This window comes from Balaenoptera musculus, chromosome 3 (assembly GCF_009873245.2).
Source record: "Balaenoptera musculus isolate JJ_BM4_2016_0621 chromosome 3, mBalMus1.pri.v3, whole genome shotgun sequence".
NCBI lineage: Eukaryota > Metazoa > Chordata > Mammalia > Artiodactyla > Balaenopteridae > Balaenoptera > Balaenoptera musculus.
In genome coordinates this window covers 76001982-76017961 of record NC_045787.1, presented here as the reverse complement: position 1 = coordinate 76017961, position 15980 = coordinate 76001982, and the positions used below count along the sequence as shown (strand labels likewise).

Sequence of the window (15980 nt, the reverse complement as noted above, 5' to 3'; positions counted from 1 at the left end):
AGAAAGGGTTAGATGAGCTCAGTAGATATCTGGACATGGGGAGGGAGGGCATTCTCCCAGGAATAGCAAATGTAAACACCCTGAGGCAGGAAGCTGCTTCATTCCGTTCCCAAAACACAAAGGAGTCCAGCATGGCTGGAGCAGAGTAAGTGAGGGGTAAAATTCTACAAGATGTGTTGGATAAGGGAGGAGATCACGTTGGACTCCCAGGCCCAATTAGAGAGTCTCGATTTTACTCTAAGTGATTTTGAGCAGAATTGTGACATGGTTTGACAGTAACTACTGTATGGTGAATTGACTAAAAGTGAGTACGGGCAGAAGGAAAGAATTAGGAAGCTACTGCAGGAGTTCAGGCAAGTGATAATGTGACTTGTTTCCTGTCTAGGATCAGTAGAATAATGTACCTTTGTAAATTGATGTTGAAGAATAAAATCCTTGTCAAATATCCACAGTATTTAATAAATATGTATATAATATTTATTAAATTTTCTGTGCTTTGGGAAACTGTGTATTCATTTTTCATATGTTTATCAATTATTTCCGTAAAAGCACTTCAGCTTAAACTGCTTTTCAGAAAGCTCTTTGATCTTTGTTTAAAACCATTTTTCATGTTTTTTTCTTCTGGAAAATCTGTCGTTCGAATTCCATGTTAAGCAAGTTTCATCATTCTTGGCAGTAGAAGCAAATATTAGTAGTAACTGCATGATTCTTAATAAAGTGACTTAAATTTAAAACAGTAATCAAATGGGTAAAAATGCAGACCTGGATATTTGTGATGGTCTCCTGAAGAAAGATAAGCTTATATTTCTTCCCGAGTGTATGGGTAGATAAGGGATTAGCCTGGTATGGCAATGATGCAAGCTATGTACATTTTTTAGGGCATACCTAAGAAGAATAAAAAATATTAATGATAATAATATCTAACATTTAATTGTTTACCATGTTCCAGTCATTGTTCTAAGCTATGGAATAGCCACTATTATTTCTATTTTATTGATAAGAAAACTGAAGACCAGAGATGTTAAGTTACTGGCCCAAGGGTATACAGTTGGTAAATACTGAAGGAGGGATTTGAATTTAGGCAGTCTTGACTCCAGGATATCTGTACTCTTCAATACTGCTCCACAAGTCTTGCTTTACTGTAGTTATTCAACTTCACAATATTTTTCAGCCAATAAAAACAAAATAGTCTATGTAGAATGACCCTCCCAACCCTCCACTAAGATCCTGTGATAAGGAGGGTTTTGCAATTTAAATCACTAGCAATGAAGCATTCTTTTAAACACAACTGCATTTTTATACAATTACATTTTCACAATTCAAAAAAATTCTGGATTTATCCTTTATGTGAAAAGAAGTTAGGTGTTTTACAAAAAAGGCCAACTATTAAATGAAAACAATTCACCTGAAAATAAGAAGTTTAAAAGAGAAAGTCCAAACAATTTTAATTTAAAAATGAGATTACCTTTATTTCTAACTGAGCTAAAGGATGTTGATACTAGATTATTAGAGAAGAAAATATTTTGGGGAGTAATTTTTTTAAAATTTATTTTATTGAAGTATAGTTGATTTATAGTGTTGTGCTAATTTCTGCTGTACGGCAAAGTGATTCATATATATATATATATAATATATATATACACACACACATTCTTTTTATATTCTTTCCCATTATGGTTTATCACAGGTTGGGGAGCAATTTTTAAAGAATAATCTATGCAATAATGATATCAACTTTAATAGTATAAAGAATTCCTATTCATAAAATGGCACTCTTCTGCCAGTACTAGAAAATGATAATGTGATAGGACCTACAAAGATAGACTAAGAATACTCTTCCTACTTTATCATAAAATATCATTTTGTAGAAAATAATCACTCTTCTAAAATACCTTTAAAAACTATTTGTAAATTCAGACCTTTTAATAAATGCATTGTACCATCTTAAATTTCAACAAGCTCTTTATAGTAAGGTAGGTTTATTAAAACAGGAATCCCAGTTGGTTTTTCCTATTTAATATCTTTCTATTTAAGGTTTTTTGAATCACCATCTTTTATACATTTCTAAGGTCCACAGAATGGAAGGGAAGAGGAAGTCTGGCTTGAGGCTTTGATCTGAGAAATTTAATCCCATACTCTTGTGTATAAATTGGATTCATACAAAACCATACAGCTGTGGCTAAGGTAATAAAGAAAGGACCTTTGGAATTCTAAGAATAGATTATATTTTATATCTATTTTAAGCTCCTAGTTGGTTAGAAGAATCACAAAATAAGAAGTCCTTCATAGATACTTTATCAAAATCTGTTTATTAAGCTTAGGAAAAATAGAATACACTGCCACACAGGTCAAATTTTAGAGTTATTAATCACTACTAAAAGTATTGATAGCTTTAAACCCTTCTAGCACTAAGTAATTTCATTTTACAAGGTTGAATTAAACATCAGATTTAGCATAGACCATCAGAATTATCTTTGCCTTATTGACTGGTAAGGCTGTTCAACAAGGCAACAAACTCAGTTTATGCTAATCCTGGTATAATTGTTTTTTTTTTTTTAAATAAATATCTGGGAGTTTTTTGTTTAAGTTTATTTATTTATTTATTTATTTTTGGCCGCGTTGGGTCTTTGTTGCTACGTGCGGGCTACTCTTTGTTGCAGTGCGCATGCTTCTCATTGTGGTGGCTTCTCTTGCTGCGGAGCACGGGCTCTAGACGCACGGGCTTCAGTAGTTGTGGCACGCGGACTCAGTAGTTGTGGCTCGAGGGCTTAGTTGCTCCACGGCATGTGGGATCTTCCCAGACCAGGGCTCGAACCCGTGTCCCCTGCATTGGCAGGTGGATTCTTAACCCCTGAGCCACCAGGGAAGTCCCTAGTGTAATTGTTAATAGTATCCTTTTACTCTAAAAAATGTGCTGATCTGGACAATAAATTAGATAGATACCCTATCTCAATAAACAACAAACCAAAACTAAACAAAAAAATTTTATACGGTTTTAGAGCCTACATTTTCTTTTCAATAATACATGGGAGCCATTTCCATGTATCATTTGACTTTTTAAAACAAAATTGACTTTTACCCAGTTCACTACTAGATATTCATACTGTTTCTAATTCTTTAATATAACATAATAATACAATAATATCCATGGAGATAAATCTTTTTGTATATCTATAGGTTAATTTCTAAAATTGGAATTTTCTAGGTCAAAATGTATGCATATTTCTAAGTAAATTGGAATGTAATGCCACATTTGCCTCCAGGAAATCTGTGCCAGTTTATACTCCCAGCAACAGAATATGAGAAGGCCTATTTCCAATATAAGCTTTTCTGCTGTTTAAAAATCTTTGCAAACTCTATGTGTGAAAGAAAAATGGTATCTTCTTATTTTAATATTTTTCTGACTACTGAGTTTGAAGCTCTGAAAATATCTTGGCCATTTGTGTGTCTTCTGTTGTGAATTGCTTATTTATATATTTTGGTCAATTTGTTAATAGGGTATGTCTCTTTCTCTTATAGATTTGTGAGAGTTCTATTAATATTAACCCTTTATCACTTGTAAAAGGTTAATTTTAGATAAATAATGTTACAGTGCTGCTTCCTGGCTCCAGCATAAGGTTCTTGTTGAATCCCCCTTGCATCATTCTCTTTCTACCTTATCTCTGGTTAACATCTGGTTAATAGGATGTTTCAGTGTTTTATATAAAGATCCATGCATAGATATTCTCTTTACTCTCCTCCGCCAATCATATAAATGTAACTTTTCCCTTTTCATAATAAAAATGTTCGTTATGAAACACATTACGCCTTGAAATGTTAATTTCCAGTTTAGAACTGGAGAGACAATGATTTTTGGCTTTACTTACTTTAGTTGGGCAGGTCTAATCAACACATGATCAAAATGCTTTTAATAAAACATGTTCTGCTGGGAAATGTGACTCAGAAGGACTCTATTACCAAACAGTCAAAGATAAAAACAAAACAAAAAAATCTATGTAGAACTATGAGTTTTTAAAAATTGTAATAATTGACAAATTATAGGAAAAAAATCTACAATTTCAGAGAACCTACATAATTTCCAGAAGAGTAGGGAAGGGATGCAAAGGGGTTTCTGGGAATGCTTTGTTTGGCTAAAGAAGTGCTAATTGTCAAGTAACATAAACTAGGCAGGGACAGGCAGGTGTCCCTCTATGTGGATAAATGAAAATTCCCTCATTCCAAACAACTTTATTTAGTATTTTCTTATATAATCTGTTAAGATATATGCATTGTGAAATCTTCCAGTTTGCAGATGACTTTTAACTTTTATGATGTGTGAAATGGCAAGTAATGATAATGGTGTATCAAGACTGTAGAGAAGAAAACTTGCATTATAGGCAAATATAAAACAATATTCAAAGAAAAATGATTTAAACAGTGCATATTAATCAACTAACATATAAAGTGACAGAATGACTAGGAATAGACTAGAACTCACTGCAGACAGATACTGGACTATTTAGCTGCTAGAGTCAAAAAGACAAACAAAATGCCAAATATCACTATGAAATATATTGAGGGAAAACTGAGATCACCCCAACCTTTAATAATCTTTTGCAGTTCTGATCAGTGTACCTCAAGAAAGCAGAACAAGGATAAAAAGTTATGCAAATTTGGAAATGGGGTAGGGGAAGTTCTATATGAGGAAAAAGTAAGGGAGGAAACTGTAAAGAAATGCCACTGTAAAAGAAGCATATACTGATAAAGCTACAAAGATGATAATAAGAGAGACACTTAAAGTATACATAATTGCACATACGTTTCTTATAAAAACAGAAATGAGGTGAGGGGAGGGATAGTTAGGGAGTTTGGGATCAACATGTATACACTGCTATATTTAAAATGGATAACCAACAAGGACTTACTGTATAGCACAGGGAACTCTGCTCAATATTTATTCTATAATAACCTAAATGTGAAAAGAATTTGAAAAAGAATAGATACATGTATATGTATAACTGAATCACTTTGTTGTACACCGGAAACTAACACAACATTGTTAATCAACTATACTCCAATGTAAAATAAAAAGTTTAAAAAAAAAGAAAAAAAAAAACCAGAAATGAGGAAAAGTAATAGGGATTGCCTGGAAATTGATAGAGCCAGAAAGTGGCAGAGACATGGCTGTGTGATAATTGCTTTGGGACAAAGGGGAACCAGCAAATGATGAGTAAGAAACTGAAGAGATGAAAAATATACATCAGGCAAAAGAACAACAAAGAAGTGTGCTCAAATATACAAGAGATGTGAAATAAAAGACAAATGGAGGGCACTGATTTTTTTTTTTGGCCACGCATCTTGTGGGATCTTAGTTCCCCAACCAGGGATTGAACCTAGGTCCTCGGCAGTGAGAGCTCGGAGTCCTAACCACTGGACTGCCGGGGAATTCCAGGCACTGATTTAAATTAACTAAAGAAATTTAAGGCCCTGTAATAGTCTTTAGTTAAATGAAGGGAAAGACTTTGTAGCAGAAAAAAGGAGATAAAAGGACTTTCTTATTTCTTTAATTTCCAGATACATGTTTGTTTCACATTTTGATACATACATATTAAACACATATGACTTATGCTGTGTTAGCTTTTTCTTTCACCAAAATATATTTATAAATTGATGGTACTTTTTGCAATTTATGGTGCCTTAAAACAGAGTATTTAGATGTTATTGAATTTAAATGTTACTGAACTTAAAGTACTCTGCTAAATTAGATAGAAACAGTTCTATATAACTTCTGAATTTACGATGGCTTTATTCTTGTATCTTTAACAAAAACTGCTAACTACCCATATCCAAATATTGCTGTTCTAGACCTATGGTTATGCTAATAGACATTAGAAGCTAGTAAAATAAATAGTATAGAACAATCTAAATATTCTGGGGAGAAATATGTTCATAGCATCAACATTAAGGGACATTTGTAACATTGTAAAAAAATTAGTAGTTTCAGAGTGGATGAAATAATCCAGAAGGGAAATGCTTATATTTTAGGTAGGTGGTGGTAGAGAATCAGATGATACAGAAATCATATCTATAAAGTTATAGACCTGAATGTCATATGTGGCTTACTTTATTGTCATATCCTGGTTGTGAATCTTTTGAAGGAAAAATGACTAGAGTAAGTGAAGGCCAAAGGAACCTGAGAAATATTATCCTCATTTTTCAGATATGGATTTGACTCACAGTTAAATGAGCTGGTCAAGGTTTATGAACAAGTCAGCAGGGCCTCTGACTATTTTGCTTATTCATTTTCCAGCATTATTACAAATAAATATTTACAGAATTGCATTACTTACCAAGCATAGTAGGGTAAATATCCACAAGAGAAACCACATTTGATACTTGTAGGTTGGTCTTAATTCCCGGTCCCATGATCAAGAGTGGGACATGGGCGCTAGCTTCGTACATACTCATTTTATAAAACTGACGATGTTCCATGGCCAGCTCACCGTGGTCTGAGGTGTATATGACAATAGTTTTCTGAAGAAGATCTAACTGGTGAAGAGCCAAAATAATTTCACCTGTAATATAAATCAAGGTAAATCTTAATTAGCTTTCAGCTCATGTTTTATTCTATCACAATAAGTTCATAACAACTCTACCCTCTAAGAGTTTGTCAGGATGCTTCTTAACATCTGAATGTTATCTACTGTTCTTTTTTTTTTTTTTTTTTAATAAATTTATGTATTTATTTAGGCTGTGTTGGGTCTTCGTTGCTGTGCGTGGGCTTTCTCAAGTTGCAGCGACTGGGGGCTACTCTTTGTTGCGGTGCGCGGGCTTCTTATTGTGGAGGCTTATCTTCTTGCAGAGCACTGGCTGTAGGTACGCAGGCTCAGTAGCTGTGGCTCGGGGCTCTAGAGCGCAGGCTCAGTAGGTGTGGTGCCCGAGCTTAGTTGCCCCACGGCATGTGGGATCTTCCTGGATCAGGGCTCAAACTGTGTCCCCTGCATTGGCAGGCGGATTCTTAACCACCGAGCCACCAGGGAAGCCCTATCTACTGTTCTTGAGTAACTTACGCCAGAATTCATGTGCCTGCTTCTCAGTGGATGGACTAGAGAGAGGAAGTAGAAAATACAATACCCATAGGATAAGTTTCTTTATTTGGAGATCTCGCTGGCTTGCTTTCTATGTTTCTATCAGACAATGGGGGAAAACGTTACCCCCAGTGACTCAAATGAGAAAGGAAAGACAAGCCTGGACGTCAGCACTGTGCATGTCTCATGAAAGGACTGCTATCACCATCGACCCACAATTCCTGCCCAGCGGGAGGTGATAAAAGGGGTCAGAACTACTCCTCCTGCTACCCTTTCTCTCAAATTCCCAGTCACCAGATCATGCCCATGAAGTTGGCTGAGTGTTACGGAAATCCTACCTTTGAAAAAGAGCTGGAAGCAGTACAGATGGTATATGAACGTGATTTGGCATATTCTTGGGCAGTAAAATTTCTCTGACCACTTCCTCTCTCTAAGTGACCTGAAACTTCCTCCTCATTGCAATTAAGAGAACACAGTAAGGCACAGTCCAGAGAGAAGCGTCATCTCTACTTTGGCAGTTTCTGAATCTGGCCTACAGAAGTCTGTATTATTAAAAAAAAAAAAAAAAAAAACCCACAGGTGATTCTGAGGTCCAGTCAGATTTGAGACCCACAGCTCAGGAGTTATTTACAGAGTTCAGACCATCAGGGCATCAGGGTCTTTCAGCTGGACAACTGCAATTGCTTCCTAATTAGTTTTCTTGCCTCCACTCCTCTTTCCCCTTCATAATATCCCTTGTACCACTCTGGTGGCTATCTTTCTAAAATATCTGATCATGTCACACCCCAGCTTAAAACTTTCCCACAGCTTCCCATTGCCTAATCCTTGAGCAAGTTCAGCACCTTCAGCTACCCCCTAGACCTTTACCTTTCACAATCCTAACTCCCTAGTTCAATATAATTCTGGATCAATGTACACGGGGAAACTGATTTCAGCTTTAGTTAAGCCTTGCTCTAAATGGCCTACGGAGAATGGATTTGTTTTACACTTATTACATGTCTGGGAGAAGTCACAAGGTTCTACATCTCATCTGTTTCATCTCCTGGAACCCAAGTTGCCTTATAATTAACTGTGTTTGGCTGAATACTGATTCCTGATTAAATCCAGCAAAACGTTTTGTTTCCAACAGATGATAGTTTTCTATGACCTTTTTTTTTATATATATATGAACAAATCTAAGTATCTGTTAATTTATGAGTAATTAAGATAGAAAAGACTTTTATTCTACTATTAATAATGCAAATTATCCAATTTTTATATGTGTCAGGAATCTTATAATTCTAAGTCTGAAGTATCTCAGCAACTGTTGCAAGAAATTTTCTGAGGATGTTTATACAAGTCACCAACCAGCATAATCACAGTTTGTTGGAAAAATATTATACTTTTTCCTCATGTGATTGCTTTTTAATTATACCACTTACCAAGCATAGCATCTGTCTCAGCACACATAGCGTAATAAAATGCTCTAATATCCTTAATTTCTTTTTCTGTAAACTTCCCAGTGCAGTTTTTGGTATAAGAAGAGTAATAATCTATAGGGTGCATTTCTGACAGAGGTGACCACTTTGGGATTTTGATGGCATCATAGGACACCTAAAAAGGAGAAAAACAAAGTTGTAATATTCCTCCCTTCCAACAAGAATATATGGTAAACTAGACAAAGTTTAATTACTTAGGCTAGTAGAAAAGCATGGTTGTGAATTATGTAAAGAAAATAGTAAATCAAATACATAAATTAGGAACAGATTGTTAGTATTCCCAGTAACAACAAAAGGTATATATCAATATCTGTATATATAGTAAGACAGTTGTGAAATTATTTTAAAGATTATATATGTCAATGAAAAGCATGAGCTATATTAGACAGTATTCTAATCCATAAGTGTCTAAGCACTTTAATATAGTTGTGTGATCAATTCAAAACTTCAGAATCAATAACCTAAGAATCTAGACTCCTTTTTCCCAGTAGTTCACTAGTAAAAATGCCAATATCTAGTGAGATAGCCAAATGTTTGTTAAGAACAAATACAACTTGTTAATACATATAAATGCTTACAGTTTTGGTGAAAACCATTAAGACTAGACTTAAGTCATACATATCTTCTAGTCATGTAGCTTTAATAAACTCAAATATCTACTTAAATTATTCGACTCATTTCATTAGGCTAGTACTGACTCCTGACAAGTTTTTTAAGATAGAGTCAGTTGGAACTTTTAATTTAATTTATTTATATTTTAAAATTTTTATTGGAGTATAGTTGATTTACAATGTTGTTAGTTTCTGCTGTACAGCAAAGTGAATCAGTTATACATATACATACATACACTCTTTTTTTAGATTCTTTTTCCATATAGGCCATCACAGAGTATTGAGTAGAGTTCCCTATGCTATACAGTAGGTCCTTATTAGTTATCTATTTTATATACAGTAGTGTGTATATGTCAATCCCAATCTCCCAATTTATCCCTCCCCCACTTACCCCCTGGTAACCATAAGTTTGTTTTCTATATCTGCGACTCTACTTCTGTTTTGTAAATAAGGAACTTTTTAAGAAGACATGAAGTATCTAAAACTTTGACATTGTTTCCTTTAAAATAGGGTGCACTACACAGTGTTTCTGGATAGAGGTTTTAAAGTAACTTAAATTTGATTTAAGGTGACACATTTCAAAACACAGGCAGTCCTCGCTTTGCATGGTTCGGGTATGCACGGATATCAGTTACCACAGCTTATTTAAATAGCACCAGTTCCCCAACAGCAGGGTTCAAATTTTAATTACTGTTTACCAAAATTTCAGAAATGGAGACCTGATTGAAATAAAAATGTGTTTATATGGGGTTTGTTAGGACCGAAGCCCAAGAGACATGGATTCAAGAAGCACTTTGCAGTGTTCCATAGGACTACACAATGGGAGAGGCTTATAAAGGCAAAAGGCTGCATGGCCACAGTTAGTTACATGAGTTGTTTATCAAGAATTATAATTGGAGTTGATGAGAAGTAAGGATGCTTAGGTTGTTTGGGGTCTGAAATGTTTGCATAGTTACAAGGGGAGACCTTGAGACCGTAAGGCTGCAGCTGGCAGGTGTTGTTCTGAATACAGCTGGTGGTGTCCCTGGGCCTGGTACAGTTCAACGAAAGTTTGGGTTTTCAGTGGTGCAGAGACGTGTCTGAGACCAGATCCTCAATGGCTGCTCGACTCCAGTTTGTATGCCTGACTCTGACTGCTCTATTATCATATAAATTTGTCATCATTACCCAGGTATATTAACTGTGAGTTATTGCATAAAGTACAAACTTTCACATTCATATGCTGCTAGTTCTTTAGTCTATACATCACGATGTAGATTACATATGTGTATCACACAGTGATTAATTATGTCATTTCTTTCAAAGTTTGTCTGTGTTTGATCACTGCACATCTTTTATTTAGTACATAAACAGACTGCAAAGTGTGTAGGTATGCTGCCTCCTTGTCTCCCAGTGATAAATCCGTGAGATATAAAAATGGATACTCAAAAGAGGAAATTGATCAACAAAGATGAACATACAGTTAAGAAATAAAAAGTGATAACACTGGAAGTAAAATTTGAATCAAAAAAATTTTTAAGGATTTTTGATATGGACCATTTTAAAAGTCTTTATTGAATTTGTTATTATATTGCTTCTGTTTTATGTTTTGGTTTCTTGGCCGCAAGGCATGTGGGATCTTAGCTCCCTGACAGCCAGGGATCAAACCCGCACACCCTGCATTGGAATGCAAAGTCTTGACCACTGGACCACCAGGGAAGTCCCTGAATCAAATGTTAACTGGAGTTATAGAAGAAATAGCTGACCTGGGAATGCTGACACTGCCACCATTTGATACACTCAAGATATACAGCCAGAGGAACTTAGTGAAAACATTGATATAAGTGAGGAAGGTCGTTGTGAAGAAAAGGATGAACATGTCCTAGAGAAAGTGACACTAGCAAAAATCTTCACATTATAGGAACTCTCAGAAATATTATGACATTGAAAGTGCAAAGGGTAAAATGTTGGAAGGTGATCCAAACTTAGAAAGGAATATGACAATTTCTTGAGACATAGAGAAGATGCTTGCTCTGTATCTTAAGTTACACAATGAGAAGGCAAGCACTGTTCAAACTATTCTTGATTCTTTTTTTTTTACAAAAAAATCAAAACACTTTAATTCTTAATGTTTCTAGTGTTTTCAATTACAGTGCATTAAATAAACATTAGTTTTACTATTTTGTCATTTCCCTATACATTTATAACCCAAAAGAAGAGTTTTTAATGTTTTGACAAATGTTTTTAGAGTTCTAGAAAAACGGTCATTTTCCCAATTGATGATTAAGATCTCTTTATACAGTTTCAGCTTGCACAGTCATTTTTATGCTCCTGAAGCATGCAAAGTGAGGACTGCCTGGACTCCTAAGAGAGTATCTTTTAGTTTAGTTTTTTTTTTAATAGACATATTATATGCAAATGTATTCAACTTAGAAGTAGGTTCTGAGTTTTAACACATTATATTTTTGTAAAATTGTCCCTTTAGTTTCTGTCATCAACCAGTTATTGGTCAAGTTTGATTTAATGTGACTATGCAATTTTCAAATTTTTCTTTAAAAATGATAATAAAAGAAACAGTGAGCAACCACCAATAATATACAGATAAAATGTTAGCTTTTACTTCTGAGCCCACACAGTATACCTACTTTTTTAAGCCAATAAAGAGATGTGTGAAATGTTGAAGATCCAAAATTTTCTCCTGAAGATGGTGAAGGATATGGGTGTGGCAAATTTAATCCCAAGTACAGAACAAATGGTTGAGTGTAATTAACTGCTTCCTTTCTTAACCAATTTACTGCTCTATCTGTATTCTTCCAGTCCCCTTCCATCACTCTTACTTTAGTCTTTTTAGGGACAAGGTTAACCATAGGCCGGCCTTCTTGTCTGAGTAAGAAAGCGACGTCTCTTGTCCAGGCTTCCACACGATTGCTGAGGGGGCAAAAAGACAGGTATACTGTAAGGTATTTAAAAAGTTTTAAAAACTGACTAAGCATAAATATAAGAGAGCAATATGGAAAACAATTTTTAGACCCGGTCATGTAAATGTTCAGACTGACTATACTAGATCTCATTAAGGTACTGAGCATTGCAAATTCAAAAACCAAGAAAAAAAATAACAAGAATCAAATATTCACCTATGTGTTCTTTAAAACTAAGACAGATTATTTACAAAGGTTACTTTTTTCTCATAATAAAATATTTAGTAAAATAAATATTTCAAATTCCTAGTATTTCTTTTGAATTTTAGCATTTTGTCTTTTTTTCTGTCAGAATAAGAGAGACAGTATTTCTAACCAAAGCTACAATTACTTCCTCCTATCACTGTCCTTATATTTAGAAAAATCTTACCTCCTGTGTGTACCTTACGTGTTTCTGAAGTCTCAGGTTTTACATTGTTTCCAGCTATATCTTTTCTCATTATAAGAACAATTTTGACTATGATTTAAGCTAAGCTAATGGTGATGCAAATTTCTAGATATATTTTCTTAGCTGGTAATTTAAAAGCTAAATGATTTGATCAATTAAATTTCTCTAAATATTTTATCTAACTGCTTCATAAGTATGTAGTAGTACTACTAGTTTTTCTCAATGAATGTATGTATTTTTTTTAACATCTTTATTGGAGTATAATTGCTTTACAATGTTGTGTTAGTTTCTGATGTATAACAAAGTGAATCAGCTATACATATACATATATCCCCATATTATGTAAGTATTTTCAGTTGGCATAATTGTTTAGGAAGAACCCTTGGACATTTCTAAGAAGACTGTTTTTGTGTTTTGGTTGAGGCAAACACCTCTGAAGTGCCCTATCAATTAAGAAAAGAGCTTTAAAAGTTCAGATACCCACGTGAAAATAAAGACTATTTTATATTAAAACATAATACTCCATATAAGGGAAGTTTCAAACCACACAAAATGACTAATGGCTTATAGATGAACTAAGTAGAACTTTTATCTGCCTTTTGAAAACAGGTAAATAAATTTAAGCAACCATAATAAAAATATAATTTTTCATAGTAGATATTCAATATATTTTGATAAAAACAATGAAAACTAGAATCTCAGCAGAATTGCATCTAACAGATTTTAATTAATTCTATCTAGCAAATAGAAAATCCTAAAATCGTAAGTTTTGTAAAATTTATCATACTACCAAACAATGTAAATTTTGCTTAAGTCACTGCTGAATGAGAGAACTACATGTGGCTATTATCAGAGCTACTGCAGAGGAGTGAGATGCTAGGGGTTTATCACACCAGCAGTACTTGCGGTAGAGCTCTAGGATTTTGTGATAAGCAGAAATAGAGATTCACACAGGATGTTTAGGAACCAAAATGCTTTCTTTTCAACAAAGAAGTGTTACGTGGGAAAATATGGCTGAGAAATTATTGCAGGAAGCAAGAAAATTACAAGAAAGCTTGTAATACAACCTAACTAGTTGTCCGGTGTGATATTCTGATTTATAATAAAAAATATACATTTGGGCTTCTTCCCTGATTCTGGTCCTGAGTTCCTAAAATCCTCAGATTTTCTAAGTGAAAGACACAAAGGTGTCTTTTGTTATGTTAATGAGGTTACTTTTGGGCTGGTTGCCAGAACCAAAGGAGAGATTAGAGGGCTGAAACTTTTAGTCCCACCCCACTGGTCTCCGGGGAGGGAGGAGGCTGGAGAGGGAATGGAAATTGAGTTCAATCACCAGTGGTCAATGATTTAATCAATTATGCCTGCGTAATGAAGCCTCTATAAAACCCAGAAAAGGAGCTGACTGGGGAGGGGTGGGAGAGTGGCACCACCTTAGGTGAGGGTATGGAAGCATCATGCCCTTTCCCCATGCATCTCTTCCATTTGGCTGTTCCTGAGTTATAGCCTTTTATAATAAACTGGTAGTCTAGTAAGTGAAATGTTTCACTGAGTTCTGTGAGCCACTCTAGCAAATTAATTGAACCCAAGGGAAGAGGTCATGGGACCCTCTGATTTTATAGCTGGTCGGTCAGAATCATAGGTTACAATCTGGACTTGTGATTTGCATCTGAAGTGGGGGAGTGAGGGCAGTCTTGTAGGACTGAGCCCTTAACCTGTGGAGTTGAGTTGAATTGTAGGACATCCAGTTGGTGTCCAGAGAGTTGGTAGTGTGTGGAAACCACCCCACACAATGGAATTGGGTGCAGAAACCCTAATTGGTGATCAGAGCCTTTACCAGGCTTTGGATTAACTCAGGTATAGACTATTGTTCTGACTGTGCTAACCAAACTACTCAGTTGACCTTACAATGCAGTCATGAGTGAGTCTAGAACATCTCAAGGAAAGATCTTGCCTTGAAAGATGGCTCTATTGAACCCAGATTACCATCTTTTGCCACAGCAATGAGTAAGTGTGATTTCATTTAATCTTTCCGGCAAGGTTATGCCCCTTTCCTTTTTTTTTTTTTTAATTCTTTGTTTTGGAGATTCTTTTAGCCCAGGTTGGTTCCCTTAAGGATAAAAAGGCTCAAATCAACTTAATTTTGGCCTGGTCTTACCATTATGGCTAATTTCAAACTTAGTTTCACTTTTGCCCTCTTACTAAATAACATGTGATTTACCCTTCTTTCTTAGTGGCATCTTCTTTTGTCTATTCCTGAGTGTGTGGGCTTTTGGCATGATTCCTATAACTGCTGGTAGTGAAGTAGAGTATAACAAATGCTTTCAGCATTACTAGGGCAGCAGAGACAGGATTATGGTTGAAGGTAAAGGTCCCTCTCATAATTTTCCCTTTTAACTCTTTCTGGCTATCCCAAGAATCTTGAGTTAGCTAGCTGATCAAGAGGGTAATACTTTGGTTAGCTGACCCATGTTCAAGCATTGTGCCTAAGTGTAAAATAACAATTTACTTCTTTATAACTTAAAAACATTTAGCACTTTTTAGATATTCAATACATATTAATAGTTATAATCAATGATGATTCTCTGTTCTACTGTCACTACTCCCTGGGCCAACCCAATCCTCCTGGGCTATTGTTAAGTGTACGCAGTATAAGCAGTAGGTGCTCCAGGAGCTGCAATTCTCGGCTCAAAGTCCCTTTTCCCAGCCCAAATTTCTCCTGGCCGGTAACACAAATGAGGAAAATAGGGAAAGAGAATGTGACTATGCAACCTCATAGTCAATGACAATTACTGTGACAGAAAGATAACTTAAAATTATAATTCTCTCTACTAAACAACCAATGTCTCCATCCCTTTTTAACCGGCACCAGGAAACATTATCTTTTGACCATGTGCTTAGACCTACTTTGTATTACTATTCAGTGTTGTCTCCCCCTATCCCCTACCCACCAATATATATAAACTCCTCCAAATATAAACTTTCTAATTAGTTGGTCACAGGAGTATTTTGAATAAATTTCTTTCCATTCCATTTCTATGTACTTTGTCTGAAATATTAAGAGTACGGTTTCAATCAGGACAATAAACAAGGGCTTGTATTAATGGGGAGGAACCAAAACTACCTGTGGTTTAGATACTTTGATTCATTGGCTCCTCTCATTATAAATTTACCCTGTTACTTGCAAATAGACACAAACATACACTGTATAGTTTCCTATATGCCAGCATTTCTCAAAGTGTGGCTCAGGGATCTCTGGGAGGTCCCCGAGAGGCTTTCAGGAGGTCCACAAGGTCAAAACTATTGTCATAAAGATAGTAAGACATCATTTTTTGCCTTTTTCACTCTCATGCTCTCATGAGTGTACAGTGGTGGAGACCACTGTAACGAAGCCTCAGGTGGGAGCTTGGATGTGGAGTACACCTATCTCAAAGGAAATTGTTCTCTATAAACTTAGGATTCAATGTGTCATTTTGTGCATA

At 35.2% G+C, this 15980-nt stretch overlaps 2 protein-coding genes across 3 annotated transcripts in view; one reads left to right on the top strand and one right to left on the bottom strand.

Annotated features, from left to right (window-relative positions):
* The window catches only part of TTC37 (tetratricopeptide repeat domain 37), a 164228-nt gene that overhangs the window by 37910 nt on the left and 110338 nt on the right, over window positions 1-15980 (top strand). The gene's annotated exons all lie outside the window — the stretch shown is intronic.
* Window positions 1-15980, bottom strand: part of ARSK (arylsulfatase family member K) — a 46766-nt gene that overhangs the window by 5530 nt on the left and 25256 nt on the right. Inside the window, exons 4-6 of one of the 2 annotated variants that reach the window (XM_036846130.1) lie at window positions 11781-12063; window positions 8489-8660; window positions 6330-6554 (exon numbers count right to left, since the gene is read on the bottom strand). In XM_036846130.1, the coding sequence (XP_036702025.1) occupies window positions 6330-6554; window positions 8489-8660; window positions 11781-12063 (680 nt within the window). The remainder of the gene's footprint in view (window positions 1-6329; window positions 6555-8488; window positions 8661-11780; window positions 12064-15980) is intronic. The other variant, XM_036846129.1, reaches the window with a different exon arrangement.